This window comes from Trachemys scripta, chromosome 6 (assembly GCF_013100865.1).
Source record: "Trachemys scripta elegans isolate TJP31775 chromosome 6, CAS_Tse_1.0, whole genome shotgun sequence".
NCBI lineage: Eukaryota > Metazoa > Chordata > Testudines > Emydidae > Trachemys > Trachemys scripta.
In genome coordinates this window covers 84,064,008-84,091,876 of record NC_048303.1, presented here as the reverse complement: position 1 = coordinate 84,091,876, position 27,869 = coordinate 84,064,008, and the positions used below count along the sequence as shown (strand labels likewise).

At 37.4% G+C, this 27,869-nt stretch overlaps 1 protein-coding gene across 5 annotated transcripts in view; it reads left to right on the top strand.

Moving 5' to 3' along the window:
• The window catches only part of ERCC6L2 (ERCC excision repair 6 like 2), a 96,610-nt gene that overhangs the window by 34,775 nt on the left and 33,966 nt on the right, over nt 1-27,869 (top strand). For 3 of the 5 annotated variants that reach the window (XM_034773252.1, XM_034773251.1, XM_034773254.1), the window contains 6 exons: nt 9,927-9,998; nt 11,613-11,758; nt 19,102-19,197; nt 20,661-20,760; nt 24,407-24,559; nt 26,177-26,257. In XM_034773252.1, coding sequence (XP_034629143.1) covers nt 9,927-9,998; nt 11,613-11,758; nt 19,102-19,197; nt 20,661-20,760; nt 24,407-24,559; nt 26,177-26,257 — 648 coding nt within the window. Of the gene's footprint in view, nt 1-9,926; nt 9,999-11,612; nt 11,759-19,101; nt 19,198-20,660; nt 20,761-24,406; nt 24,566-26,176; nt 26,258-27,869 lie in introns of those variants that run through there. The other 2 variants (XM_034773253.1, XM_034773255.1) reach the window with 2 other exon arrangements.

Here is a 27,869-nt window from a genome sequence, read left to right as displayed (position 1 = left end):
ATAATAACATATGCATCCCTATTGGGATGGGGAGCACGTCTCAACACTCACGCAACTTACGACAGGTGGTCATCTCGGAAGACTACTCTACACATCAAGTTCCTGGAACTCAGGGCAGTCAGGAATGCCTGTCTCCAATTTATGCCATTGATCGGGGCAAATATATGAAGATTGTGACTGACAATATATCATGCATGTTTTATATCAACAGTCAAAGGGGAGTGAGATCACCCTCTGCGCTGAAGCAGTGAGACTCTGGAATTGGTGCATACAAAATCTCAGCAGCTTACCTTCCAGGCATTTAGAACATCACCGCAGATGCCCTCCACAGACACCTCTCTCAAAATCACAAATGGGAGGTAGATCCCATTGTACGCCATTACATATTTAAATGTTGGGGCATCTCACGGATAGATCTGTTCATCATGGCCAGAAACAGGAAGTGTTTCCAGTTCTGCTTGGAGAGGGGGACTGGGTTACCATTTCTTGGGAAATGCCTTTCCTTCATTGGATGTTGGATTTGTATGTGTTTTTCCTCCAACTCCTCTAATATCCAAGGTGTTGATCAAGATAAGGAAGGACAAGGCCAGAGTTATTGTGGTGGTTCTGACCAAGGCAGACATGGTTTCCTTACCTCATCCAATGGCTGCTTGTCAACCAATCATCCTCCAGACCATCCCTTATCTTCTCTCTGAGGTTGCTGGTCAAGTTTTTCACCCCAAGCTCAAAGCATGGCTGATGGATGGTTAACAGGTTAGAAACAGCCTGTTCTGAGGACATAAGAAGAGTATTTGTTATGTAGTAGAAAGCAGTGGACCCATAATGCTTACTGACAGAAGAGGATGAGATTCAGCCAGTGGTGTGACCTTTCACCTGTGTCATTTTCAGGCGGATAGACTAGTTTGCATCCTGGAAAAAGAAGATAGGTTTGTCTTTGAGTTCCATTAGGATACATTTGGCAGCCATTATGGCCTTCCATTTCCCAGTGGAGGGCTTTTCGGTGTTTGCATATCTAATGATGATGTGTCTCAAGGGGTTGGGGAATCTCTTTATACAAGTCAAACATCCTGCTCTGTTTTAGGACCTCAGCTTGGTGCTTAGCTGCCTTATGAGACATCCCTTTGAGCCAACGGTGACCTCTTCTCTACTTGACATATCTATGAAAACGGTTTAGTGGTAGCTATTACTTATGTTTGAAGACCTGTGGAGATAGGGACTCTGATGGCACACCCCCACTTCACAGGGACAAGGTCACATTGTGACCACATCCTAAATTCTTACTGAAGGTGTTGTCTGACTTCCACATTAACCAGTCTATTCCTCTTGTAGTTTCCCCCCCTAAACCACACCTGAATAATAAGGATATGGTAATACATACACTCAGGTGGGCATTAGCCGTTTACTTGGACAGGACTAAGCCATTTAGAAAATCTTCCCGGTTGTTTGTGTCTACTGTGGACAGATCTAAGGGATATCCAGTTTCCAAACAAAGGTTCTCTAGATGGATTTCAGGCTGCATTACCTTTTTGTTATCAGTCTAATGGTCTCAAACCTCCTTCTAGAGTACTAAACCATTCAGTGAGATCTCTTTCTGCTTCAGTAGCCTTTCTTAAGAATGTTTCCATTGCTGAGATCTTTGAAGTTTCAACTTGGGTCCTCCATGCACACCTTATCTGAATGTTATGCAGTAATTCATGACTCGGCTTCTGATGCTGTGTTTGGCTCTACTGTACTGTCTTTGATCTTGTATCCAACTCAGAAGCCCCCCCACTCCTTAAAGTGTGCAGCTCAGTCCTAAGTGAAGTGGAGCACCCATAGGAATAGTACTCAAAGGAGAGGTTATTCTGCCTGTGCAGTAACTGTAGTTCTTCGAGATGTGTGTCCTTATGGATGCTCCAGTACCCAATCACCTTCCCCTTTGCTTTGTAGTTCTCTGCTATGGAGCTCTGTGATAGAGAAGAAACTGAGGATGGTTTGCCCGCGCAGTTCTGTATAGCCAGAGCAGAGCATGAGGTGGAGTAGAGTGCATGTGCAGCTGAATGGGCACTATTAACTAAAATCTCCGATCAAAGGCACATGGGGTGCATGTGTACCTCGAGTGGAGCATCCATAGCGATACACATCCCGAAAAACTAGTTACTTCACAGGATGAGTAATCTCTCCTTTTACAGTCTTTTAGCTAATTTTCAATTCACATTGGTTGTGCCTACAGATATGCAGTAGCATAGTAGAACAGTATGTCCTGAACAACATTCATTCTAAAACTTCAGGTTTAAATGTTCCGATGAAATGGAAAGTATCTTGAAAGAGATCATTACTATATTTTGAATACTATACATAGGATTTATGTAGATTTGTTTGAGGTGCTGGGCAAAAACTAATTCACTCCTTGGCATAAATATTAGGGAGGTCTTGTCTTGTGGTGGTGTTAATGGAAGAATAGATCCTTGCGGATTCGGTAGCATTCAGAATCCTGGGAGTCATGAGCAGAGGTTCTAATAAATATTGGGCTTTTCTGTTATATGTGGAAGTTGATGTGTAGTGGGTGTAGCTGCTTTTCTCAAGTATGGCTGTGAACCAATGTGATCTACTATAAATGTTTGCTTTTTAGAGTGTCAAAATGAGACAAGGTAATTTTTGCTCTTGCTGAGCTGTCTAAATCTTTTTTGCTCTTTTTAAAGGAGGCTTTTCTCCTCCTGTAATTTTTCTAGAATGTTAGTTTGGCATGGCAAGAGAGAAGTGCCTAGTCTCAATGCTTTTAAGATAGGATAATACTGTATGTTAGAGGGAATGAGGGAAGTAGGTCACACTCTAGGGCTCCTGGAGGCTAGCCATATTAATGATAAAACAGTGCAATGACAATAGTCTGGAATGCTAATTCTGGAAGATAATGACTAATAGGGAACTAAACATGCTGCAAGTAGATGCGTATAATGTTCCCCTCACAGTTCTGCACACCTGATTTGTAACATTTCTTAATCCTGAACCTCTTTTTAGCAGAGACTCCTAATTGTGCTGTTAGCTGGGGACGGGGGTGATGCCATGGAATTTATTTTCACTTATGAACAAATTCAGGATTTGAAGCTAGGTTTACAGAAGGAAGAGGCTAAAGCATAACCCCATTGTGTTTTCAAGCTCCCTAATTCCCGTTTTTAATATGATGGTCTGAGCATCTCAAATGATTGCTAACCTTTTCCCTGAAATAGCTTTATATTGTGGATCAATATTTTGTCACTATACATTTTGGGCACTACTTGAAAAGAAAGTAGTAATATAATAGCCAGTTTAATATAGGTGGTTAGATTATGCAGTGGATTTGTGTGTTAGCTTTCGAGTGTGGAATTTAATTCATACTCACTTAGGAGGCAAATAAAAAATTATTCTGTTCTCATTCTAATCTCTGATATTTCAATCTGACCACATTGCAACATTGTCAAACCTGCCATTTATCACACCAGGTGGAATTGAGTTGTGTTGTGATAAGTGTGTGAGAGTAAGCTTACGTAAGCTATCTTTCTAGGTGGTCCATTTCTGTAAATCCCTTACTTTCATGAGTAACAAATCCACTTGCACACGTAGTAGAAGGGAAAGATTATTTATTGAAAATACTGTTTTTTATGGAATGATCCTTAGTTTACTTGACTTTCTCATTCCAGTTTTCCTCCACTAATGCATCATAACAATAGAAAAACTATTTCAGTGAGACTCTTATTGCTTATTTGCCTGTGAATTATGTCTTGGTTGGACCATAAGGCATTTTAATATTTAGAAACTGAGTTTAAAAAGTGAAGCTCAAATAATGAACTTTTAGCGCATCCTATGCTGGTCTTCAGTTTGAAGTCCATACAGTATGAGAAATTTAAGTTTATATTAATGTAGCCTGCAATATTGTGTACACTTGATTTCATTAATGTGAGTAAAAATGTAAAGAAAGGAAAATTAATTTTTAAAAATATATTGGACTTGTGACATGCTCTGCCCCTTTTTCATTTCAGCAGGAAAACTACTTTGAAAAAAAAGTACCAAGAACACTGCATAACACAAAAGAATGAGATCAGGACAAGATGTCTAATTAAAGATTTATAGGTGGGAAAGGACTTGAAAGCCTTTTATTTTGGTTACTAAGAAACTTCAAGCCTTTGATGAAAATTAGATTTGCTTTCTAATCCCCTTCAAACTAAGGAGCAGGGCAGTGCCATTAAAAGTTCTCATATTATGCTTTTACATTAAAGATCTTAAATTACTAATATTGTAATGAATATGAAATAAAATACATTTGATAAAATGTATAATGTTGCATGAGAAACTTGTGAAAATGAGGACCACAACACTAATTTGAAAGAGAAGTAGCTAGTTTGAAAAGCCATTAAGTTTCTTTTTGAGTAAACAAAACTATTAATAGAGGATCTAATATTCATATAATTAGAATCTCAAAAAACAACACTGGTATACAGGAGTTTTGACCTTATCATTTATTGCAGAGATGAGATAGTGATGTTGGGTTTGAGTTGGTGATGGCCAGCCGGTGTTGCCAATATCATCAAAGGAAAACAAATAACCAGAATATTTATTGTGAAAATTTAAAAGAAATTTAAGATCAGAAATCTTTCTATTCAGAAAGTAGGTAACTACAGAAATCAGGCTTCCAAAACAAACAGATATTAATAGGTATTTCTCTGTGTGTGTGTGTATCTATATATGTGTGTGTGTGTATATATATATATGTGTGTATATATATATATGTGTGTATATAAAATTAATTGAATTGGAAGGGACCCCAAAAGGTCATCGAGTCTAGCCCCTGCCTTCACTAGCAGGACCAAGTACTGATTTTGCCCCAGATCCCTAAGTGGCCCCCTCAAGGATTGAACTCACAACCATGGGTTTAGCAGGTCAATGCTCAAACCACTGAGCTATCCCTCCCCCCATTAGTTATGACTAATAACAAGAATGATACCACTTCTCTGTCTGTCACCTGGTGAAACTTCCATTTATTTTGAAAAAAATGACACTTCTCTGAGAGATGTGGTTCAAATATTCCTTCTTTAAAAGCTGACTGAAGAAATCCTAATTTTAAGATTACTTTCACAGATAGAAAGTCATGAATTCATTACTTTAAGATATCAGCTTGAAAAACTCCTTTGGATCCTTAAATTTAAAGATTTTTTTTTTTTTTTTTATGGTTACCCATGGAAAATAATTCCTGTGCAAAGTGGAAAATCTGCCCTTCACTTTGACTGGTTCTCTATGTCAGAAAGTTTGAGTGATTTTTGACTTTTTTAACTTACATTTTTGGCTTCAATTTTTCTTAGTAAAATAAAGCATAATTAATGTGCCCTTTTGTTAAAGTGTTTCATAAGGCAAGCTAGGGAGTTGGCTCTATAGGGTACAAGTATGTTTTGGCAGTAGTCTATTGAAACCTGGTAGTTTTCTTCCCCTCTGCCCATTAGAGGGAAAATATGAAAAACCGTGATCTTTTATTAGTTTTTGCGTTGCTTGACTGCTTCATAGAATTTTTCCTTTGTTTTGTTTTACTGCTACCGTATTAGGCAGTTTTGCTAAAACATGCTTTGAAGAGATCCCAGTAGATTACTTTCAGAGTAGCAGCCGGTTAGTCTCTAAGGTGCCACAAGTACTCCTGTTCTTCTTTTTTCAGTAGATTACTGTTATGCAGTCCTCCATCATGCCTGGTTGTTTCTGATGCTAATGATCTGATATCACTGCAGAGACCTGTTTAATGACCGTTTTCATTTTAACCCACTTAAACGCATGGTTGCAATATCTAATCTCAAAAAAGTATATCTAAGTGCCAGTGGAATGAAACACCTGATTAAATGGAAAATAACTACTTCCTTTCTTAAAGAGACCTCTGGTTTTGTATCACTTCAGGAAATGCATCTCAGTGTACAACAACATTTCCAAAAATGTGTAACGCCATCCCTATCCCCATGGAAGAGGGAGATGGGTCTATATATAAAAGATTAAAAATGAAGATGAGTGGGCCTTTAACATCTGTTGGTTTATTTTGTTTTATTTACAAGAAGTGAGGGTTCAGCTTTCAAACTTGGAAATTCTGCTCTAGATGATGACAAAATTTAATTGACGTGGATTATAGAAATTCACTTTATTATCCTTGCAAGTTTAATATTTTAAATGTTGCTATTTCAGTTCTAAAAATCAAAATACTTTCAAATGCATCAATACTGTATCTGACTTCATTGCTATAGTGGGTCAAATTGACATAACTGAAAAATAATATTTGTGTTAAGTTCATTAAGTTAAAAATGTTTGACAGTAATTTTTTAATGTCACTATGCCTTTTTTAATCGTCTGGTGTACTACTGTATATACTCATCTATAAGCCGAATATTTTTGGTAAAAAAGTGATGCATCAAAGAGTGGGGCTCGGCTTATAAATGGGTCTACACCAAAATTTGATGATTTTAAACTCTCTGGAATCGTTGAATTGAATATCTAATACATTGTCCTTTTGTTCACCTGGAGCATCTGCAAGCATGGAGCCCCTCAGCTCCCTGTGGCCACGATTTGCCATTCCCAGCCAATGGGAGCTCTCACAGCTTCCATTGGCTGGGAACGGCGAACTGTGGCCACAGGGAGCTGAGGGGCTCCATGCCTGCAGACGCTCCAGGTGAACAAAGCGTCCTGACCCGCTAGTGGCTTACTTTGGCTCCCAGCCCACTAGGGTATGCCAACACCTGAAATAGGGGTCGGTTTATGAAAGAGTCATACAATTTTTGCGATTTTTACCTAATCATCTTGGGGGGTCGGCTTATAAAAGAACGGACTAATGAACGAGTATATATTTAAAATAGTGGAGACTTCAATGGATGTTAATATTTTTGAGAACAGATTAGCTAACCTGTTTTCTATTCTGAATAGGTTCAAGAAATTTTCTGAATGTGTGATCTTGGGTGATAGCTTTTGTCTGTGAACTGAATAATCACAATAAATGAAACCTATACTTGCTGTTCTTCTAGATCTCAAATGTACAGTATTTTCAAATAAATTGTTTTGACAAGGCTGCTTCAAATAATATTGTGAACATTCTTCTTGATCAGATTATTCTCTCTGATTATGTCCCTGTATGTGTTGCATTCTCAAAAGAACTATAAATCTAGTATACTGATGGGCTTTTATTATGGTAGAAAAGTTATCCAGATGATCTCTGGTCTAGTGGGAAGCCTCAAAAATGCACAGAGAGATGTCACCATAAATTAAGACTCGGAAGATATTTTATAAACACTTTTTTTGTTAAATCAATAATGAAACAAAAAATAACATAAGTGGGGAAATAAATATGACCAAATGTTATAAAACTTGCAGAAATTTAGCTATTAAAGATTTTCTTGTAGTAAATAACAAGCGGTGGAAGGTATTTGCTTGCATATGTGGTTTGTTTAATAGCTCCCCTCCCCCTTTTAATAGCATTCTGTTTTCAATTCAGACTGTTTTGTCAATAAATGTAATACAAAAGCATTTGTTTAGATGTGGTGTAGTTGAACATGCAAAAAATAATGCCTGACAATATGCATTGTTGTGAGAATCCAGTACACCTCGGTTGCAAAGTGAGAATTGTGTAATGAAAAGACAAATAACTCATCACTTTTGAAGTACAGTGCTTGTAGATTGCATGCTCTTGAGCATTATTTTACACAAAAATATCATTGACTTTTTGGAGGGGGAGCAGGAGTGGTGAAACAGAATGGTTACATAGTTCTCTGAGTCATGCAGTAGTTGCCCCATAATCACATGGGCCAAAACCTTCACTTGTGTGATTACTTCTTCAGTTTTCCTCAAGTTTTGGGTAACAGTAGTCTACCAATATTCACTGTATATATGACTTTTAAATAAAAAATTATATTAAATACCTGGCTGTTAGAAATAAAATGTAGTTTTAGAACTTCTTTTATAATACTTGCATAAAAATCCATTGGTTGCACCTTTTTGAAAGCTTCTTTTTAGTAAGTATATATCTCCTGGGAATATACACGTCTGATTAAGACATTGATTTTACTGCCTTCATAAATAATGAAGAAAATAAGTAGGAAAATGCAAGTATCTCTGTGGGAGTACCATGTAAATATAAACAAAAAACCAGGCCTAGTTTAGGGTGAGGGATGAATTATAAAAGCCTTAGTCCTGCCATGAATGTAGGGGACTGGACTAAGACTTCTTGAGGTCCCTTCCAGTCGTATGATCTTGTGATTCTATCTTTAAACATCAAAAGCAGGACTGATAGCTGTACACTATATAATTTGTAGTGGAAATCTAAGCGGTAAATATCAATATGGTGTAAAGTGATTTCACTGCAGGACTTCTGATAATCCTGATGGGAGTTAAATCCATGCACACCATTTAAAAAATCCATATTTTAATTGTAACGTTACGTTTTTGCTTCAGTATGCTCACCCAGTTTGTGTTTTTCAAAATACCTATCTTTTAGAATAGCATTCCAGTGTGGGAACATATACTTTGTTTCTCTTCAGCACAAAACCATTTACTTTTATTGGTTTGTCAGAGTCACTGCTATTATATTCCAGAATACCTAAAATCTGAGCAGACATGACATTGATTCACTTTATTTAAACAAACTGAGTATATTTGTTTGCACTATCTCCTATAGGGAATTAATTATATGACCATATTTATTACTCTAATCATAATATTACAGGAGACAAACTCCTTTTACAGCTTAAACGTGCTGCTAATTTTTCTGTCCTCTTTCTTAATTCAGTTACATGAAATGCAAACATAGAACGTTTAACACTGTATATTTTACATTTTTCCAGTAAAATAAAGCCCATTTTATCCATTGTACAACTTACAAATTATAGTTACGCATGGAAAACATGCAACTTTATCTGATTTGTGCATCTTATTTACCCAGTAATTGAATGACACTACAATACAGAAAATGTTATGACTGTAATATTAGTATTTTGTGTTCAAGATTTTATCCAGAACTGTAAAATTAATACAGGCATTCCTGTATTATTTGAGTGATTACACTTTTAGTGAAATTTGTGTAGATGTAACAGTTTAAGTAGTTATCACCGAATAAATAAAATAATTTAAATATTTATTGCCCAGTGAGAGAAGGCTCCAGACATGGTGCAGAAAATTCCTTTTCCCCTTTGTGTATTGCTTCTGCGTGGTACTCTCGAACTGCCAATGCCAGATGTGGACATGCTTCTTTTGAAAATAACTGTATCACTATTATACGCAAGGCTCTGGATTATTTGCTTCCCTACCAGAAGAACATTGTGTGTGGGCGGATTATTGGCATTTCAAGGTCTGTGCAGAGTCTGGGAAGCTGAGGCCTACAGTAAACAAAGCAACAGAAAAGAGGGGGAGCAGGGAGGGGCATACATCTGACTGATTATTTTAAGAAGGCAAGTTCCAAGAAGTTTTGAACTCCGAGGTAGTGCGGCAAACTAAATAAGGTTAGCTCTGTTCAAAGTGGATGTGTGGATTCATTAATTAAAAACAAAAATCCCAAACCCAGGGCAGTACAGTAGATAGTCTACAAAGCTGTAACAAATACTACCTAACTTCCATTAAAGGACAACTTAAAAGATACAAATAGCTCCTTTAGAACTTAACTTTTGTTAGTGTGATACTTTAAAACTGCCCTTTCAGAATGCATTTAGAGAAGGAGTTTATTAAGTGTGTCTGTTTATTTAGAATCTCCTTTATTATTATAGTGACATTTATGATACTAGGAAACTATATTAGGCTTGCAAAGCCTCCCATTAGTGCCTGTTTTCCTTAGAAAATAATATGAAATACAGACCAAAAGTACTGCTTACTCTTTTTAAAGTTAGAAAGTGTGTGTGTGTGTGTGTGTGTATAAAGGTGTACTTGGGATGTAGTCAGTTAATTGCTGCTCTGTGGTTCGTTTCCAGGTCCTTCAACAGCTTTTAAATCACTTCAGAAAAAACAAAGATAAAGTTCTTCTCTTCTCCTTTTCCACCAAGGTGAGCTCTATATCCCTTAGATCACGACTGACTTCAGCAATAAGTCCTGAGGCATTAAGCACAGGGGGCAGCAGCAGCTGTCAACCACATTTTCTTTCTCACATGCACTATGGAAAATAGTGTTGCTATGGACAATGTGCAGTACTAAAGAAAACATCTTGAAACCTTATGTTCTCTCAAGGACAGTGGCAAGGACAAATGTAGTAATCGCCTTTCTTCTTTGGACTTGTCTTCACTGGAGTGTTAGCTGGAGTTGTCTCCAGTCATTAATAGGGCCCTACCAAATTCACGGTCAGAGGATTTTTAAAATAGTAAATTTCATGATTTCAGCTATTTAAATCTGAAATTTCACACTGTTGTAATTGTAGGGGTCCTGACCCAAAAAGGTGTGTGTGGCGGGGGGGCAGTTGCACAGTTATTATAGGGGGGGTTGCAGTACTGCTACCTTTACTTATGCGCTGCTGCTAGCGGCGGCACTGCCTTCAGAGCTAGGCAGCTGGAGAGTGGCAGCTGCTAGCCGGGAGCCCAACTCTGAAGGAAGAGCTGGGCCCAGAGTCAGCAGCTCCCACTCTCTGGCAGCCCAGCTCTGAAGGCAGCAGCGCAGAAGTAAAGGGTGACATGGTATGGTTTTGCCACCCTTACTTCTGCGCTGCAGCTGGAGGGGCGCTGCCTTCAGAGCTGGACACCCGGTCACCAGCTGCTGCTCTGCGGCCGCCAGCTGCTGTTCTCCGGCCACCCAGCTCTGAAGGCAGCGCAGAAGTAAGGGTGGCAATACCAGGCCCACTCCCCCCGGCAAAATAACCTTGTGATCCCCCTGTAACTCCCTTTTGGGTCAGGACCCCCAATTTGAGAAACGCTGGTCTCCCCCATGAAATCTATATAGCGTAGGGCAAAAGCACACAAAAGACCAGATTTCATGGTTCATGATGCATTTTTCATGGCTGTGAATTTGGTAGGGCCCTACTCATTAGCCTAGCTCGAGTGCAGAACAACATGTGAGCTACACAGAATATTTGTATTAGCAGCACAGAGTAGTGGAGTCCCCACTGCTTTGGCATCAAGCATCAGCACCACTGAAGCATCAACCCGCAGCCTCCAATGGGCCAGCTTGCTTGAAAGTAACACGCAACTTAATTTGAGCTAAACACTTTGTGTGGGAGTGGGAGATGTGTTAGCAGCAACACTCAAGTTATACATCAAGCTAACAATTCAGTGAAGCCAGAGCCCTAAATATGGTATTCTTGTTAGTGACGAATGTTCTTTCTGAAATGATGCAAACTCAGGATTATCTAACTAAATACTTGGCATGCCAGCATAGAAGATTACTGTCAATGACAGTTCAAGATCTCTGCTTTAATTTTATATCTTTTGTTGCTTTCAATAAAAAAAAAATCTGTAAAAGATTAAGGTTTTAAGTGCCACAGTAGAAAACCAATTGTGTCGTAGAGAATAAGTGGGTAAGAATGTTAAATATCAATAGAGAGAAACATTTATACTCTCAAATGGTCTGTGGGCTATTAGAAATGATATTCAGGATACCTAATCTTTGTGGTTGTTATGGTGCTTATTTTAAAAGATACTAATAATGCTTTATCTCCCCATCTTTTTTATCAGTTGCTAGATGTGCTGGAACAATACTGTATGGCATCTGGGCTAGATTACCGAAGACTTGATGGAAATACAAAGTCAGAGGACCGGGTCAGGATAGTGAGAGAGTTCAATAGCACGCAAGATGTTAATATTTGCCTTGTTTCTACAATGTAAGAGAATTTAATTTGTACTGTGTGTCTGCCTTCAGCTACGTATTTAGAGGCTTGTAGTAAAGTTACTGTGCATTCACTTGATTGATCTTGCATGGTGTTACTTCCTTGAGGAGGAGCAATAGCATTACTGTCAGCTGTTACAAGACTGTGGTGTCAGCTACATCCATTATGGATTTAGATTACTACAGTAGAAATGGGTCATAACACTTAATTTTTCTTCTTCACATTCCTTCACTTCTGTTGTTTCTGGGATCGTTGAGATTTGAAACTGTTGAGTGATAGTTTTAAATCCCAGGCTAGCCAAAGACAGTGGGGAATCACAAATTGTTCCTAATAGTCTAGTGCACCGCTGCATTCTTTATTTCTGTTCTACTGTGCACATTAAGAGACAAACTTTCAAAAACTAGGTTCTTAAGTTGTGTGTGCAAAACCAGCAATAGCATGTGAATTATTTTGTGTGCATAGTGGACCCATATGGAAAGCCATATTTTTATCAGTTACGTTTTACATCTATGAATGATTTTTATATCTGCATTTTGAGCTCAGTTTCCTAACACTTGTCCCTTAAAGCACTTATTTCTAACAAGCTATAAAATCTTAACACATTCTATATGCCTGAAAGGGATCTTTTCATCAGTTTATGATGAATAGTGAATTCTACTGAAATAGGCTAATTAGATGTACATGTTCAGCCAAAAATTATGAAAATAGTATATCAATCCATTCATGGTTTTCTGATTAGTTACATAATCCTTTATCTTTTAGCTCATCTGATTACTATTCCCAGGCAGTGGTGCAAAGGGAACAGATACTGCCTGTTTATCCCTGGCTGTGGGGAGACTCCAGTGGGTATAGAGCCGGTATAACTGTCTCCTTTGCTGTTCTTTCCACAGTCCCAGCACAGGGTGCATGTTGGGAGCAGAGAGGTGGAGAGGCGAGAGCACGATACATTCTGGCTGTGCTTGGCCATCATAGCTCCTTTAAGACCACTGTCAGCGGCACACGTTAGAACAGCCCTCAGGCTTCTCTAACATGCACAGGTCTGGCATATAAGCAGAGAATCAAGGCTCTAGAGATGCACTCTTGCTTTGCTGAGCATAACCTCAGTAATCAGAATATCTGGCCAGTGATTTCAGGGGACTTCTTGAATAAGAAACGATAAGCAGTTTTTGGCCCTTCTAGGTGAACAGAAAATTAAAATGAAAACAATCTATTACAGGAGCCACCCCTTCTGGGAGTTACTGTATCTGTACTGTTCTAAAAGGCTTTCTACTTATAGTGAATGTTCTGTCAACCTTATTTGTTTTAAACACTTTAGGATTAGTTTCATCCCCATAATCTCATACATTTGGCGTTATGAAATAGAGAATTCAGTTAAACGGAAATGGAGTCTTGCTTCATTAGTGGTTTCTTCTCCCTTATCCTTTTGAGTAGTAAGGGTGGTAAGGGAAGCCATGCTCACCAGTGTTGCTTCATGACAGCCACCTTAATTTATGATGATCTTGTCTATACAGAATTGTATATAATGTTTCACATTTCACTGAGTAAATTAGTAAAAAATATGCCTAGGATAATATGCAGCATAGTGTACGTTCCAAGAGAAACAAAATGGTACTCTCTGTAATTCTTTAAAGTGTAGTTCAACACACACACATTATACAGCAAAAATGAATGTGTTTCTGCTTTCCTGAGATAAAGTAATGAAAGAGACTACAAGAGTCTTTTGTAACTCTCTGGAAATCTGAAGGTGCTATATCCTAGTAGCACTCCACAGGGTTTTCTGGTCTCCTCTAAATCAGAGTTCAGGCACACCAAACCAAGATCTTTTGTGCAGTCATCTGGTTGATGGAACTTTTCAGTATCTTATTCATTTCTAAACACACAATAAGTTGACAGAATTGGGTCATACTTTTCTGTCCATAGTTTCTTGCAAAGTTTTTGGCTGACTGCTCTATTTGTGTGTGTTCTGAAAGTCTCATCTTTCAAAGAGCCAAATGTTAATTTCTGACAAATCCACTTACGCTTTATTTTGGCTGCAAAAATGCATCTAAAAAAGAGTGACTTCTCAATACAGTGTATTTGTTTTTTGTCATTTTATTCCAGTGGCACAATCAATATACAACTTCAAAAAGAAGTACCAGCCTATACAATTACTGAATTATGAAGCAATAATAATGACTTCATTGTTAAAACAGTGACAGTTTCCAAATTTGTATTCTACCTTACATTCTGGGGAAATAAATCCATTCTGCCTGAAATTTCTCCTGCATAGCCTTTAGCCAAAAAATACCGGTATCTTTAGAAACATTAACTCTAATGGAATAATATGATTTTGAGAAAAGGGGCTTTCAAAAACAGCTTTTCAATAAATATAACTTTATTTGTAAAGGCATATCTCCAGAATACCTTGATCTTAAATCCTCAAATTTGTTTTAGACACTAGTATTGAACATAATCTTGTGGATAGTCTAACTTTCAAAAATGTACTGGACAAGTTCTAAGTAATATGGATGATTCCTACCAATCTTATAAATTTCTGGAGACCAGTAGCTATAGATAGTTAAAGATTACAAGGTCAGACACTTGTGTGTTCTATGGAAGAAATAGGTTTATGGCACATATGCCCATGTCCTATCTGTTGTCACTTTTAAAGCTCCGTGACAGAAATATCTCTTTCCTTAAGCCAGTGCTGGCAGAAGAATCTGTCTTGGGAGAAGAATAAATATGGTCCATAATGCTTAGAGTTATTGCTGGTTCTGGCAGCAAACAAGTTCAAGTTGTAAATCTCATGAGAAGTAGCTCTATGATTTGCAGGAGTTACAAACTCAACTGGTAGAGCTGTCAAAGCTTGTAATGTCTGTGACACAACTTAATTTAAGGCGAGGGAACTACAGCACTTGGACATTGGGCAGCCTTGTTCCAACGTTCTAATATATCATGCTGGAAGAAATAAAAACTGCTAATATCCCCTCCTTCAGAGCCAAATATTAAATCCAATGCTCTACCCTGTCTTTCCCACGCTAATCCATATGCTCAGAAATCCATTCATTTAAAAAAAAATATCCTGATTCTGCTTCTTACATACATGCCCCACTACTTTAAACTTCTGCAAGGCCTCGTGTAATTTAGAATCTTTGCAGCCAGGCTGGTTGAACTAAAACATCCCGAGTCATTCTTTTCAGAACTCTCAGATCTTATAACTTGAAGTAAAGCTGACATGATAATCTTTAGTCCTACATTTTAGAGCTCACATAGTTAGCAAGCATTTCTGTGAAATGGACAGAGCCTCATGTAATTCACACATGAGTGGCGAGTGGATCATATAACAGTCATGATCTTCAGGTTTTTTATCTGAGTCCTTCATATGTGAAGCTTACTCCATCAATTTTCTTGCCGAGCTTGAAAATTCCAAGGGGGTAGAAGTGAAGGATTTGTATATCAGTAGTCTTGGCAGTGCTGCTTGCAAGTGCCATGAGATCTGAACGGAATGTCTCAAGAAAGTTGTAACTTCTTTTTGCATCCTTACAAAGCCTAAAAGTTTCAATAGATCAACTGGAAATGCACAACATGCGTTCTAGTGCAGACTTTGGGCTTCTCTGTAGATTTTTGGTATTTCTAATATTTTTTTCAGAACAAGATTTCTTTTAAAATGCAATTTTCTTATCCTTTTGGTAATGAAAATAACCTTTTTCTAATGTTGAACTAGTGCAATGATGTCTTCCTGAGCCTGCATACTGACCTGAAACAGTAGCTAGTAGAGCCATGAGCTACCCTTTATTGAAGTGGAGTTATTAATCCAGATATGAAGCCAGAAAATTAGGCAATGATGGGAGACGAGATAAATTGCAATGTAATATGCACTAGAAAGAATTTTAACTAATCTCACCTATTAGTGGCTTCTAAATTAAGTGTATATACAGTCAAGAAAATATTGTAACGTGTGCATCAGCAGTTCAAAAGCAAAAAAAATGTTAAGTTGTATAAAAGAAGGGACAGAGAAGAATAATGAAACTATTATAATGTTATAATATACATTGTTGGTTTGTCCTTACCTTCAGTAGTGTGTACAATTCTGGCCACTCATCTCAAAAAGGAAGTGGCAAGAGGGGAAGAAAAAAATCCAGAGAGAGGCAATGAGATGGCTAATCATGTAAAGATGTAAATAATTCTAATATTTAAATCTCTCCTATTAAACTTTTGATATTAGACAAATAAGTGCACAAGATAGAAGTGTGTAAAATTATTCGGTTGGTCAGGTGCTCTTACAGTATTTGCTCTTCTTTGTAATACAAGTAAAAAGGAGCATCCAATTAAAAGATGACAAATTTTAAAATTACAAAAGAATTTTTTATGTACTATGTAATCTTGTTTGTGGAACTCTCAGCCACAAAGTGATTTTGAGACACAAAGGGTAGGATCAGACAGTTCTGTGAATAGAACTAATTACTAACTGCTTCCATAGAAACTTCCCTCTGGCATGTTGTTTTGTAACTTCTGAAGATTGTGGTACTGAGCACAGAGACAGGACACACAAGTAAATAGACCATTAGTCTGATCCAATATGTAGTCCTACAATACCATGAACTCTGGAAAAATAATGGTTTATTATAAGGCAATGTTGCAAGATCTTTAAAAGAAATGAATGTAGCAGGCTGAGCCATCTGAGCCATGAGATCTCTTATAATTCAGTGTGATTTAATCATTACTTGCTTAAATGACACTTAGAATATTACCCATTTTTAATGATTTATTTATAACGCACCAACTCATTTCTAGGTACATTCTGTTTATGAAGAAGTCATAGGGCCCTTGTCTTCTGAAACATTGTAGTATACCTAATAATTTTATAAAACTTTTGCCCCTTTAATTTTTTTTAAACATCTTGTTTGGTCTTGTCTCTCCTCATACTCAGTCTGTTATGTCCACTAATGAAATTTGAAGTATACTTCATATTTCAGGTTTCAAATATTTGGATTTTTTTTGGTCTCACTACAGGTTTGGTAAGAGAAGCTGAATTCCATCCTCTCTAATAAGAAATATTCCAAAATACAGTGGAGGATTGTATAAAAAAAAATGATTTTTATTCAGTATTTTCAGACTTTGAGAATGCTGATCTTCCGGAAACCTCCATTAATGTTGGCAAGTTCCCACATCCTCTCCTTTTCTAAATTTAATTAACCCAGCACTACACCACATTTGGAAGGAAAAGGCCACAACTTTATTTATATTAACAAGGATTCCACCAATTTCTTTCTTTTCTTTTTTTAATAAGGAAATTAATTAATTAATTAACCCTTTCCGACCACCTTAAACTAGCTTAATAGAATCCAAAATAAACTATTTTAAATATACACTTATGGAAAAAGTGTATCCAATATTTTATTTTATTTTGGGAGTGTCTCATTGAGAACATGTAGTGGCTTGCCTCCACTTCTAAAATCTTTGGAGAAACCATCATTGACCATAAGATACCCCTATAAGCCTTATGGAGGGGATAGATCTCATCACGAAAAAGACATTTGTCAATTAAGAATGGTATCCACTCAAATTGTGATGACTAGTCTGCCATACCTACATATATTACCTCACTCTTGCTTGTCACATCAGCCAAAGATGTATGCCTGATATTTGATTAACTGGTGCTGCTTCTAATTATTTAAACTCTATATCTACCTTCTACATCCCCAGCAAGGGATACTGTTAGAGAGATATTCTTTAAACCCCTTAGCATTTCTACTGGATCCAGTCTTATTGACTATCAGCCGTCTGATCACATCATACACAGGATGTGCTGAAGTGCTTTCTGGATCTGGAAAAAACAAAAACAAATCAAACACATGGCATGTTTGAAATCAAAGTCCACCTAAAACAGTTTCTCAGATATTAGCACATTGAATATAAGCATTTTGCTTCCAGACGCTTTCCAGAAATTTTCATCTCTTTTTTGGGGGGATTAGAAGGAATGTGGCTAAGCTGGTACTAAAGAGATTTCCAAGAGCCAGTCCTGCAACTTGACTACTACTGTCTTTGGCCCTACTCCAGTAAACCACTTAAGCATATGTCCAACTTTAAGCAAGTGAGTGATCCTTTTGCTTCAATAGGGGAATTGGTCAACTGCTTAAAATTAAGCACATGCTTAATGGGTTTGCTATATTGGAGCCTTTGTAGTCTGAACAACATTTTGAGTTGTTAAGATGTTCTTGGAAGATGCAGCCAACACATTGAGCCTAACTGTTCCCAAAAAGTCCAATATATACATGTTTAATAGGACCTTCTTATAATGACCCTCACAATATTGTCCCTATCCACTAAGTCTGGTCTACACTGGGGGGGGTTAGGGGGGATTGATCTAAGTTACACAATTTCAGCTACGTGAATAACTTACCGCAGTGTCTTCACTACAGTGAGTTGACTGCTGCTGCTCCCCCGTTGACTCTGCCTGCACCTCTCACCGAGCTGGAGTACAGGAGTCGACAGGAGAGTGCTCGGGGATCGATTTACCTAGATGCGATAAATCGATCCCCACTGGATCCATCGCTGCCCGCCAACAACATACCCTAAAAGGACTGCATCAGAAATGAATGATGTTTTCTTTTATCATTCACTTTTCTGTGCTTTTACTTAGCCCTCTCAATAGTTTGATTCAAAAACAGGCACCACTGCACTCTAGTACTTGTTTATCCTGCCAGGACTGCTGTGCCAAGAATAGCTGGGAGAGGCATTACAAACTATACCATGTTTTGGTGTAAGTCATGTAGCAAGTATCCTGCCAAAATCCATCTCCCTGTGATTCAAGAAACAAAACTGATGCAAACTCTGTAATAAGTCTCTCTTTACATAAAGTCTCTTCTAGCTGTGTCAGACGGATAGAATCATAGCTGATATAAATTGGCATAGATCTGTTGAAGTCAATGGAGCTATGTAGAGTTACACCAGCTGAGGATTTGGCTTATATTATTCACTTTGAGTGTTAAGGGGATGCAGCAGGTAGTTGGGCAGCACTTCTGTTATATCAAGGTGAAAGCAGCTGTTTGTAGTTGGGCAGGTTATATAGTCTGACTGCAATTTGAGGTGGTATTGTGATTTGCTACAATAATCATGATTGTCAGGTTGTTATGCTATTGTTGTGTTTTGGAAATAAAGCGCCGGCCCATTGCTACCTATGTTGGTGTAATGCTGTTTAATTATGTTTGGAATGGGGAAAAATGTGAGCCTACCACTAGTAAGCCTAATTTTGGTTAAATAGATCCAGAGCTAGAAATCATTTAATTTGAGTTTAAAAATGGTACTACCTAACTCCTTTTCTTGCAGTCTAAGAACTAACTCATTTTTTTTAAAAGGGCTGGTGGACTGGGTCTCAATTTTGTTGGAGCCAATGTCGTTATATTGTTTGATCCAACATGGAATCCAGCAAATGATCTTCAAGCCATTGACAGGTATAGTCTCAATATTAAAATTTAGATAGACATAGTGCTCTTTTTGTGTTCATTTTGGAAATTGATTTTCTCATGCAAATTTTCCTAGAGAAGTCTGATTTTGGCTGAATCAGACTAGATTTAGAAATGCCTGTTAATAATTTGTTTAGCATTAATGTACTCTGCATACTGTTTAAAAAGTGAGTGAGGATTTCCCAAGCTCCTTTACCTCTGAATTTTAACTTTTTTTATTTCCTACTTTTCAAATTGTGACATTATTGGAAGAGAGAGGTATAGGACAAAGCTGTGATTATGATAGTGTTTCATTTTAAAAAATAATAAGTGGACATATAGCCTGATGGCATTTTTCCTGAGGTTGGAACCATCATTGCTAGCCTATTTAAAAGTAGAGACTATAAAAAAAAAAAAATACACAGTTACTGATCCAGCTCAAGAGTGATGTTGAGAAACATAGAATCCCTGAAGAAAAATAGTTGTGTTCTTATTTTCAAGCCTCTGTAATGTAGAGATGTCCCTTTTCAGCATTCAGTTTGTCTGATAGTTTGCTGTGGTGACACATGCAGGATTCTTATTTTATAAGTGTTTTATCTTAGACATTCTAAACCATAGGTTAGCATTTCACATGCAGCTCATGAAAATACTTTTAGATAACTAAGGAAACACTCCAAGGAGCCTTTAAAGTGTATAAAGCAATTGAGCTACAGAGGGTCCTGTGGCACCTTTAAGACTAACAGCAGTATTGGGAGCATAAGCTTTTGTGGGTAAGAACCTCACTTCTTCAGATGCACTTCATTGCATCTGAAGAAGTGAGGTTCTTACCCACGAAAGCTTATGCTCCCAATACTTCTGTTAGTCTTAAAGGTGCCGCAGGACCCTCTGTTGTTTTTTTTTACTGATTCAGACTAACACGGCTACCCCTCTGATATTTAAAGCTATTGAGTTTTGATGAGTAAAAATACGTTCTTTGTTCCATCCTATTTTATATTTTAGCTTTTAAGCTCCTCCATTATTTTATCATTTCTAACAATGTAGAGAGGATTTTTTCTATTTTCAGATACCTCCAGGAAGACTTCTCTTTCTCCCCTTTCCACTCCACAAGTGGAAAAATGTTATGATGTTGCAGAAATGTGTGTCCTTGCAAGACTAGGTCTAGTCTTCATGGTACCACTTCTGTGAAGTTCACATTTCTCTGATGTCTTGACATTCAGTAAATCTCTTCGGTGGTTTCTGAAAATAATCTGTTGGTAGTTTGAGTTATGGAGATTTATGGAGAAGAGAAGTGAGGGCCCTAAAGAGAGAAAATGTGAGCTTTTTAAAAACATTTAATTTCTAAACTTGTCTTTTAGGAAAGTTCTATTTAAGTTTATAGTATTTCCTTTTATTGGAATTAGGATTTTACTTATCTCCAAAGGAACTCATGTTAGCTAATAACCTAGTATTCTTCAAAATCACTCTCTTTGCAGAGCCTATAGGATTGGCCAGTACAGAGATGTGAAAGTGTTTAGATTGATATCCTTGGGGACCGTGGAGGAGATGATGTACTTACGGCAGGTTTACAAACAGGTAAAGTTCACAGTGTCATGGTACACGTAAAACAATAACTATTTTCAGCCAGCTGTCTGAATGAGTGAAAGCTGACCTATAGCGAAGTTGATTCTATGTTGGATTTATGACTTGCAATGTTAATTTATGCACTTGGCAAGGAAGAACTACCCAATTTTTTTCAGTGGGTGCTAACTCAGGCCAGTGATGGTATTTTAAATGCCGATATCGTTACTTATTTCAGCACTCAAAGTATGTGAGAAAGGAGATTAAGTACCTCTTATGAAGATCTGAGACAGCCAATATTGAATGTCATTCCTTAAAATAAAAATGTAAGAGCAAGTTTTAAATTTCAGTTAAATATTGGTGGGCCTGAACGAGAAATTAAACTGAAATTTAAATACATGATGGGATTGAAGGTGGGCACGATTGATTTTCATTTTCCGGAAGGGTGGGGCTTACTTTTCAAAAGTTTGGGAAATGCTGGGCTAAATGGACTTAAGAAGTGTCCATTACTCTGAACACTACCTTATTTGCAAGAGCCAGTCTCTCCTGTTAACTCCATGATCCTCCAGTGCCTTATTTTGAGGGAGGGAGGAGGAAGAGAGATGAAGTGGGGCAATCCCTATTGGTAGTATAGTAACTTGGACAGTAATGGCTGCTTGATGACATCCTACTTCTGAGGAAGCCCACTGACTTCCTCTTCCCTCCTATGGATAGTGATGACTGGCCAGGGTCATGAGAATTCGTAAGAAAGGCTTTCCCTTCTCCTAGTTCAACTTGTCCTAGTTTTGTTTCAGGACAGTTTATTGAGATCATCTGGGCAAGAGTAAAGATTGTGCCTATCATGTGACACTTTCTGAATAGAAAATCTGAGGAATGAAATCACATGTGTGGATTGTGTCCATCCCTAGAACAGCAGCAGATAGTCACTAGTTCCTCACTTCATTTTTTCCCCAGTGTTTACTTTTACTTTATTGAAAATGTTCTGGTAAATGTACTGTGAATGAACTAGCAGAGTTCTGCTATATACTGGTAATCTAATTTTAAAAAAGGAAATCACTGTATTTTTTAAGTGTCAATAATTAATTAGCATTTATTTAAGGACTAACATCTGCTGCTTTTTGTGCTCTATTCTGGAAAGTCTTACCATGTTTTTTTTCTCAAACATACACAACTTTCTGAAAAACGTTTATATTCTTGGTTAATATCGGTATGTGTGTATTCTATTTTCTTGACTGTTACTTTCACAATGTCACGTTGTTTTATTGTGTATAGGGGTTTTCTTCTTACTGGCAACGGTGATCAATCTGAAAAATAAACAGATGGAAAGATCTGGAAGCTAAGACCTTTCAGTGGAGAACACTGTCAAAATAGGTCAATTTTTAGACCTACTAACTTTGACAACCTTCTAAACATCAGTAAACATGTTTTTAAACTTCATGTATTCCTTTCTCCATTTCAATAATTATCTGATATCCTAATTAAATGCATGTTTGGGAAACCTTAATTGAAAGCACCATGAAGAAAATTATGTGCTGTTTATGTACAAAATTTTCAGATGACTTTACAAAGACATTAGTACAGTATAAGGCATTCTTTCTACCAGCTTTGTAAAAGTTCTCACAAAGCACTACATTTTAATTTTAGCAGGAATGTTTAGGGCCAGACTTGCACAGATCTGTGCATGAAATTGTGTATGTACATATGCATGTTACTACTGAATGCAAAACTGATGTATTTGGAAGGGACAGGCTATTTACACAACTCTGACCAATCAGGTACCTATTCACGTAGCTGAGCTTATATGTATGCATACAGCTATATGCATATAACTTTGAACATCTGTCTCTTAACTATAAGAATGGTCAGTTAAGATGCGCAAATCTAAGGCTCAGATTTTCATTAGATCTCCACTAACTAGGGTGACCAGATGACCCATTTTTAAAGGGACAGTGTTGTTTTTGGGGACTTTTTCTTATATAGGCGCCTATTACCCCCCACCCCCTGTCCCGTTTTTTCACAGTTGCTATCTGGTAACCCTACCAGTAATGCACCCTTAAAATCAACAGCCAGATTGGTCTGTAAACACCTGTATATCTGTACAAACAGGTAAACTGGTACCTAACTGCGAATTGCATGTGCAGTTACCTGATTTGTCTGCCCATATGTAGGCTTTTGCATGTGGAAGTGAGGAACCTACAAATCTTATGTCTGCATTGACAGAAACCTGCTCAAAATTTTGACCTGATTATCCAGAACTTGCTGAAATTTTTTGGCCAAGTATGTTTTGCACAGAATTAGTCTACAGACAAAATCATTGGAAATCCAAGGCTGGTTTTTACATCTAGATTTGAATTACATTGACAGTTGAGCACCTACTTAGGCCCACGATTTCCCAGAGTTTTTCAACAAGTGTTGATAAAGAGTATAAAAACCTATTGTGACCATTAAAGAGAACACACAAACATGACAGCACTTGGACATGTGGCTTTCTCTATACGTGCAAGTGCATCCTCAAATAGACCTATAGGTTGTCTACTCTGTATTTAGTCAATGTTTTAATATGTGTAAGTAATTGATTTTTTGAAAAGCAGTCTATCTGTAATGCTTTGTGTTGTATTGTCTAAAGATGAAATTATTGAAGGGTGCATTTGATTTTGAAATTACTTTGGCATTTTTTTATTAGTGGAACAGTGGGGGGGGAAAAACATGTACAACCAATAGTAATTCAGAATATAAAACAAGTAGAACAAAAATATAAAATTAAGTAAACAATATTAATTAGTTAATCTGAAATCTGTGGTACAACCTTAACTATGATCATGATTGCTACTATGTTCTTAGAGAAAAATGTACATTGCACCTAGCAAAGTTAGGGGTCAATCCAGCTATAGTTTGCCTTTGTGACTGATGACTATTTCAGAGGGGTACTTCTCCCTTGAAAGCAGCTGCATAGTCCTAGATGACCTTTAAGTAGCCCTCAAAGGCTACCAACTTCCTAGGGACAGAGTTATAGAAAAATTGTATAGGTCTAGTAAAAGCCATCATTTCTTCCTGCTGTTCGTGCAAAGGATGTCAGTTACATTTGTACTGAACACTTGACGTCACTTGAAGCATAGCTCAACCTACCTGATTTCAAGAATGTTTAAATTTTATCTGATGCACTATTTACTTAACTGTTTCCAACACAGTGGTGGCTCTTATTAGTCATTTGTACATTCAGTTTAATCAGAGTGGATCAGAATTTAAATTTTTCCAGATCATTCGTGATTCAGTGACCATATTCTTTTTCACTCTGGGTGTACTTTAAATTATTGTTATTCAGTCTTTAAATATTTTTTATAAATTATTTGTAAACAGGCACGATGCAGTGAAGTACTGATACTCAAGAATAAGTTAGCAAGTTTCCAGTGTTAGGCATAAAACAATGAAGTAGAAGGCTTAGAAATTTTTTGTTTTGTTTTACTTTCCTATTCAGTAAAACTAGTCAGATTAATATTATACCACAATGGCAACATCTGCCAGGTAAATAAAAACAAAATATCCTTCCTTAGGTATTTCTGCCTCCTTTAACTAAAGCTGCATATATACTGTGAATGCCAGGAAATTCTGACATATGATTGGAGCAAACATTTCTGAAATCTCGTGCGTTATTCTGTTTTAGCAACTTCACTGTGCGGTAGTTGGAAGTGAAAATGCCAAGCGATATTTTGAGGCAGTGCAAGGATCAAAGGAACATCAAGGCGAGCTTTTTGGGATCCATAACCTCTTCAAGCTTCGAACCCAGGGGTCCTGCCTTACAAAAGACATCCTGGAGGTGTGAAGCTTTCCTTCTGACTTTTGGACATTAGCTTTACATATTTTTTCCTCTTGAAGCATTTTACCATAGATATGAATGTAGTGCCATGCAAAGCAGTATGGTGAAACTTGAAACAACAAATGCCTACATTGTGCTTTAATGTAGGGCTGTGAGTTTCTCACTTTTAGGCACATCAAAATAATTCCTCTAAAATAAACAAAAATATGGAAAATGTGGTCTTATTAAAACTTGCCAAGAACTCAAAGAAATTCATTTCTGTTCCTAATAAAAATACCAAAACTGATTTTGTGATACTTCTGCATTTATTCATCTGTGTACACAGATGTATTTTATTTATCAGATACAGTATTTGTCCTTTAAATCAAATTTAAAATACTTTTTTACTATAAAGAAAGTGTTCTGATCTTGCTAACCTTCTGTTTAATGGCTATTAGTTGGGGTGGATAGACATGTTTCATATCATAGAATTATTGCATTTATGTGTCATATGCATACATTATTTAAAAATACAGCCTTAAAAAGGTTGAGTGGGGCATTCCATTCTTAAATCCCTATGTTTTGGTTGTTCTCAAACACTGTATTGAGCCAGATTCAGAGGGTGGTGTTGAATGAGGTAAAGTATGCATAATATGCACCTCTTTATGTCTACAGTATGTATGTTTTACCAAATAAGATTCCCTGAAACTATTTTTCTTTCTCATATCTGACACCTCCACCCCTTATGTATCACTCCTCAATCTAGTTTGTGGCGTATGAGGAGGAGGTTAGGAGCTAAGCTGGTATAAGTCACATGCTATGGACTAAAAGGTTAGTGTAGCAAATGAACAAAATCTTTAATACAAAGATGCAAGAAGACTCTCTAAGATAATGTAAGCCACTGTGCACTTTCACGCAATTTGTTTATACCTGCTTCGGCTTCTTGATGAGTAAGATACCCCGATTTAAAATTCTTTACCCTTGCATGTGGATAAAGGAGTCTAATTTTATAATATGGGATACATTGCCTCTGAAGTTGGCCCATTGTGTTAAGAACTCTTTTAAACTGCGGAAGCCAGGACCCCATCACAAGCATTCTTAGTAATTTAACTTTAACGAGAAAGCTTCTTAGGCACAGTCTCAGCCAAAAGTGAATGTTTCTAGAAAGTTTATAAACAAAATCTGCCTAGCCATATTTTGGGAAAGATACCTGTTTTGCACTTTGGGATACTCCAACTCAAATCTGTTTTGCTAGGAGGAAAACAATTCTGTCTTGGTATGTGCTTTAAATAGTCTTTAGTGATGAAAATACTATGTCTGCAAAAAATGTTTTAAAAATAGTAAAATTTTGGATGTGTGTAGGATCTGCTCAATATGTATAATATGTCAGTTTTCTTACTCATTAGAGGCCTGATCTAACTGCCATTGAGTCTTTCCATCAACTAAAGTGTGGCAATTTGTTTGGGCCTTAAGTGTGAGTGGCCATTTTACTCTTGAACATGTGCACTTCCAGATAAAGACAGAAAAATTAAGCTTTGCCCTGTCTACCCATCTTACCTTGAAGACCACACATGCTGCCTTATTGTGTTGGTAATTTTTATTATAAAGCTTGCCTTGCTTGCATCTTTTCTTTTTTAGAGGGAGGGTCAAGTGGAAGCAGGAGTCATGACAGCCACTACGTGGCTAAAGGAGGAGCCACCATCATGCAGGTTAGAAATGGTGAGTTGTCTTTGTGCATGTCATACAACATGGAATGTGGGTGCTATTTTCTCCTCTCGTTCCAGCTAGTATGTTGAGCAAACATCTTTGACAATAACTAGACACGACATTTTTAAAAGATACAGTATGTAAGGGATATTATCAGAAAGAGAACATTGCTGCAACATGATGGTCTTTTGCTGCCTTTGGTTAGAATCTGCAAGAAGATAATGAATATCAGGCAAACTTCTGTTAATATGTTTAGTCTGTGGTAATATCCCATCATAATGCCTCTACAGTATTTCTTAAATACCATCAGACTGTCATGTGTGTATATATTTTGTTAATGGATACTGTTGATGTAGAGGGACAGTTGCTCACTGAGCTGTAGTTGAATTGCTGTATTCTGAATGGCTTATTTGACAAATGATTTGTTGGACCAGAACCTCAATTGATGTAAGTCGGCCTAGCCCCAGTGACTTTAGTGTCTGTTCACACCAACTGAGGAGCTGCCTCCTACTGTACTTTCGACAGAGAATTTGAAGTAAAATTCACTCTTTTGCACAAAGCCCAAATAATTGGTCCTTGGATGGGGGGGGGAAGGGTATGTCAGAGACTCGTTTGTGCTCTGTGGTTAGACTGGGTGTCAGGCTGGGTGTCGTAATTAGAACTGAAGTCAGGACAGGGTTACCTGGAAAGAGGCATGGCTGGGGCCAAGGCAGGAACAGGGCTGGAACAAGCTGGCACAGAAGCTATCACAGCTGTGAGCAAATGCTTTGAGCAGCCCCTGAATGCTGCTGCTGGGCTTAAGAGCCAGTCTGCTGACTTTTGCAACCACTTGGGTGGTTTAGCCAATCAGAGGCATAACTATTAATGATAGTCAGTATGCTAAAGCCTAGTAACTGATATAGTGGTCAGATCTCCTGTGCAAGTGGTTTGGGCTGCTTGATCCATATAATTGCAGATCCAGTAACCCCTCCAACAGGCCATCTTAATAACCTGTTCCTTACTGGCTTTTGGAGAAATGGTTTGGAGCCCCCATTTTGCAACATGCAGGGGTGCATTAGTTCAGCTGCATTGTCTTTTGGCCAGCACCGCTTCCTGTGAAGAGTTTACAGGCCTTCTGCACTTGGGTGAATTTTGCTCTTTATAAATAAGAGAACTTTCTTTTAACTGAATAGTTTTTTCAACTTTGCCGGTAAATATGCACATACATATTACTGTGTTGTTAGTTATAATGGAGTCCATTTTGGAGTTATACTGGATTTTAAATTGCAATAAAATAAACTGTGTCTGTATCATAATTTTAATCTTTGAATCCATGAACTTTGTATCTATTTGGCTATGAAGGATTATTTTTGTTTTATATTTGTGGTGAGCAGTTAGGGAGTGGGGTAGAGGGATTAAATATAGCTATAAACTAGGCAAAAAATACATATAACCTTATTGTGTGTTTGTGCCCCCACTGAGTTGACTTGTACTGTAAATTGGCCACAATCTCTTAAGCCGGATCTTCATAGGAAAATGTTGTTTTGTTGGTTGGGGTTTTTTGTGTAACCAGAGATATGAATTTACAGTGATATTGTGTATACCAGTGTAACCTCCATGCGGATTCTCTTATTCTGATGGTAGA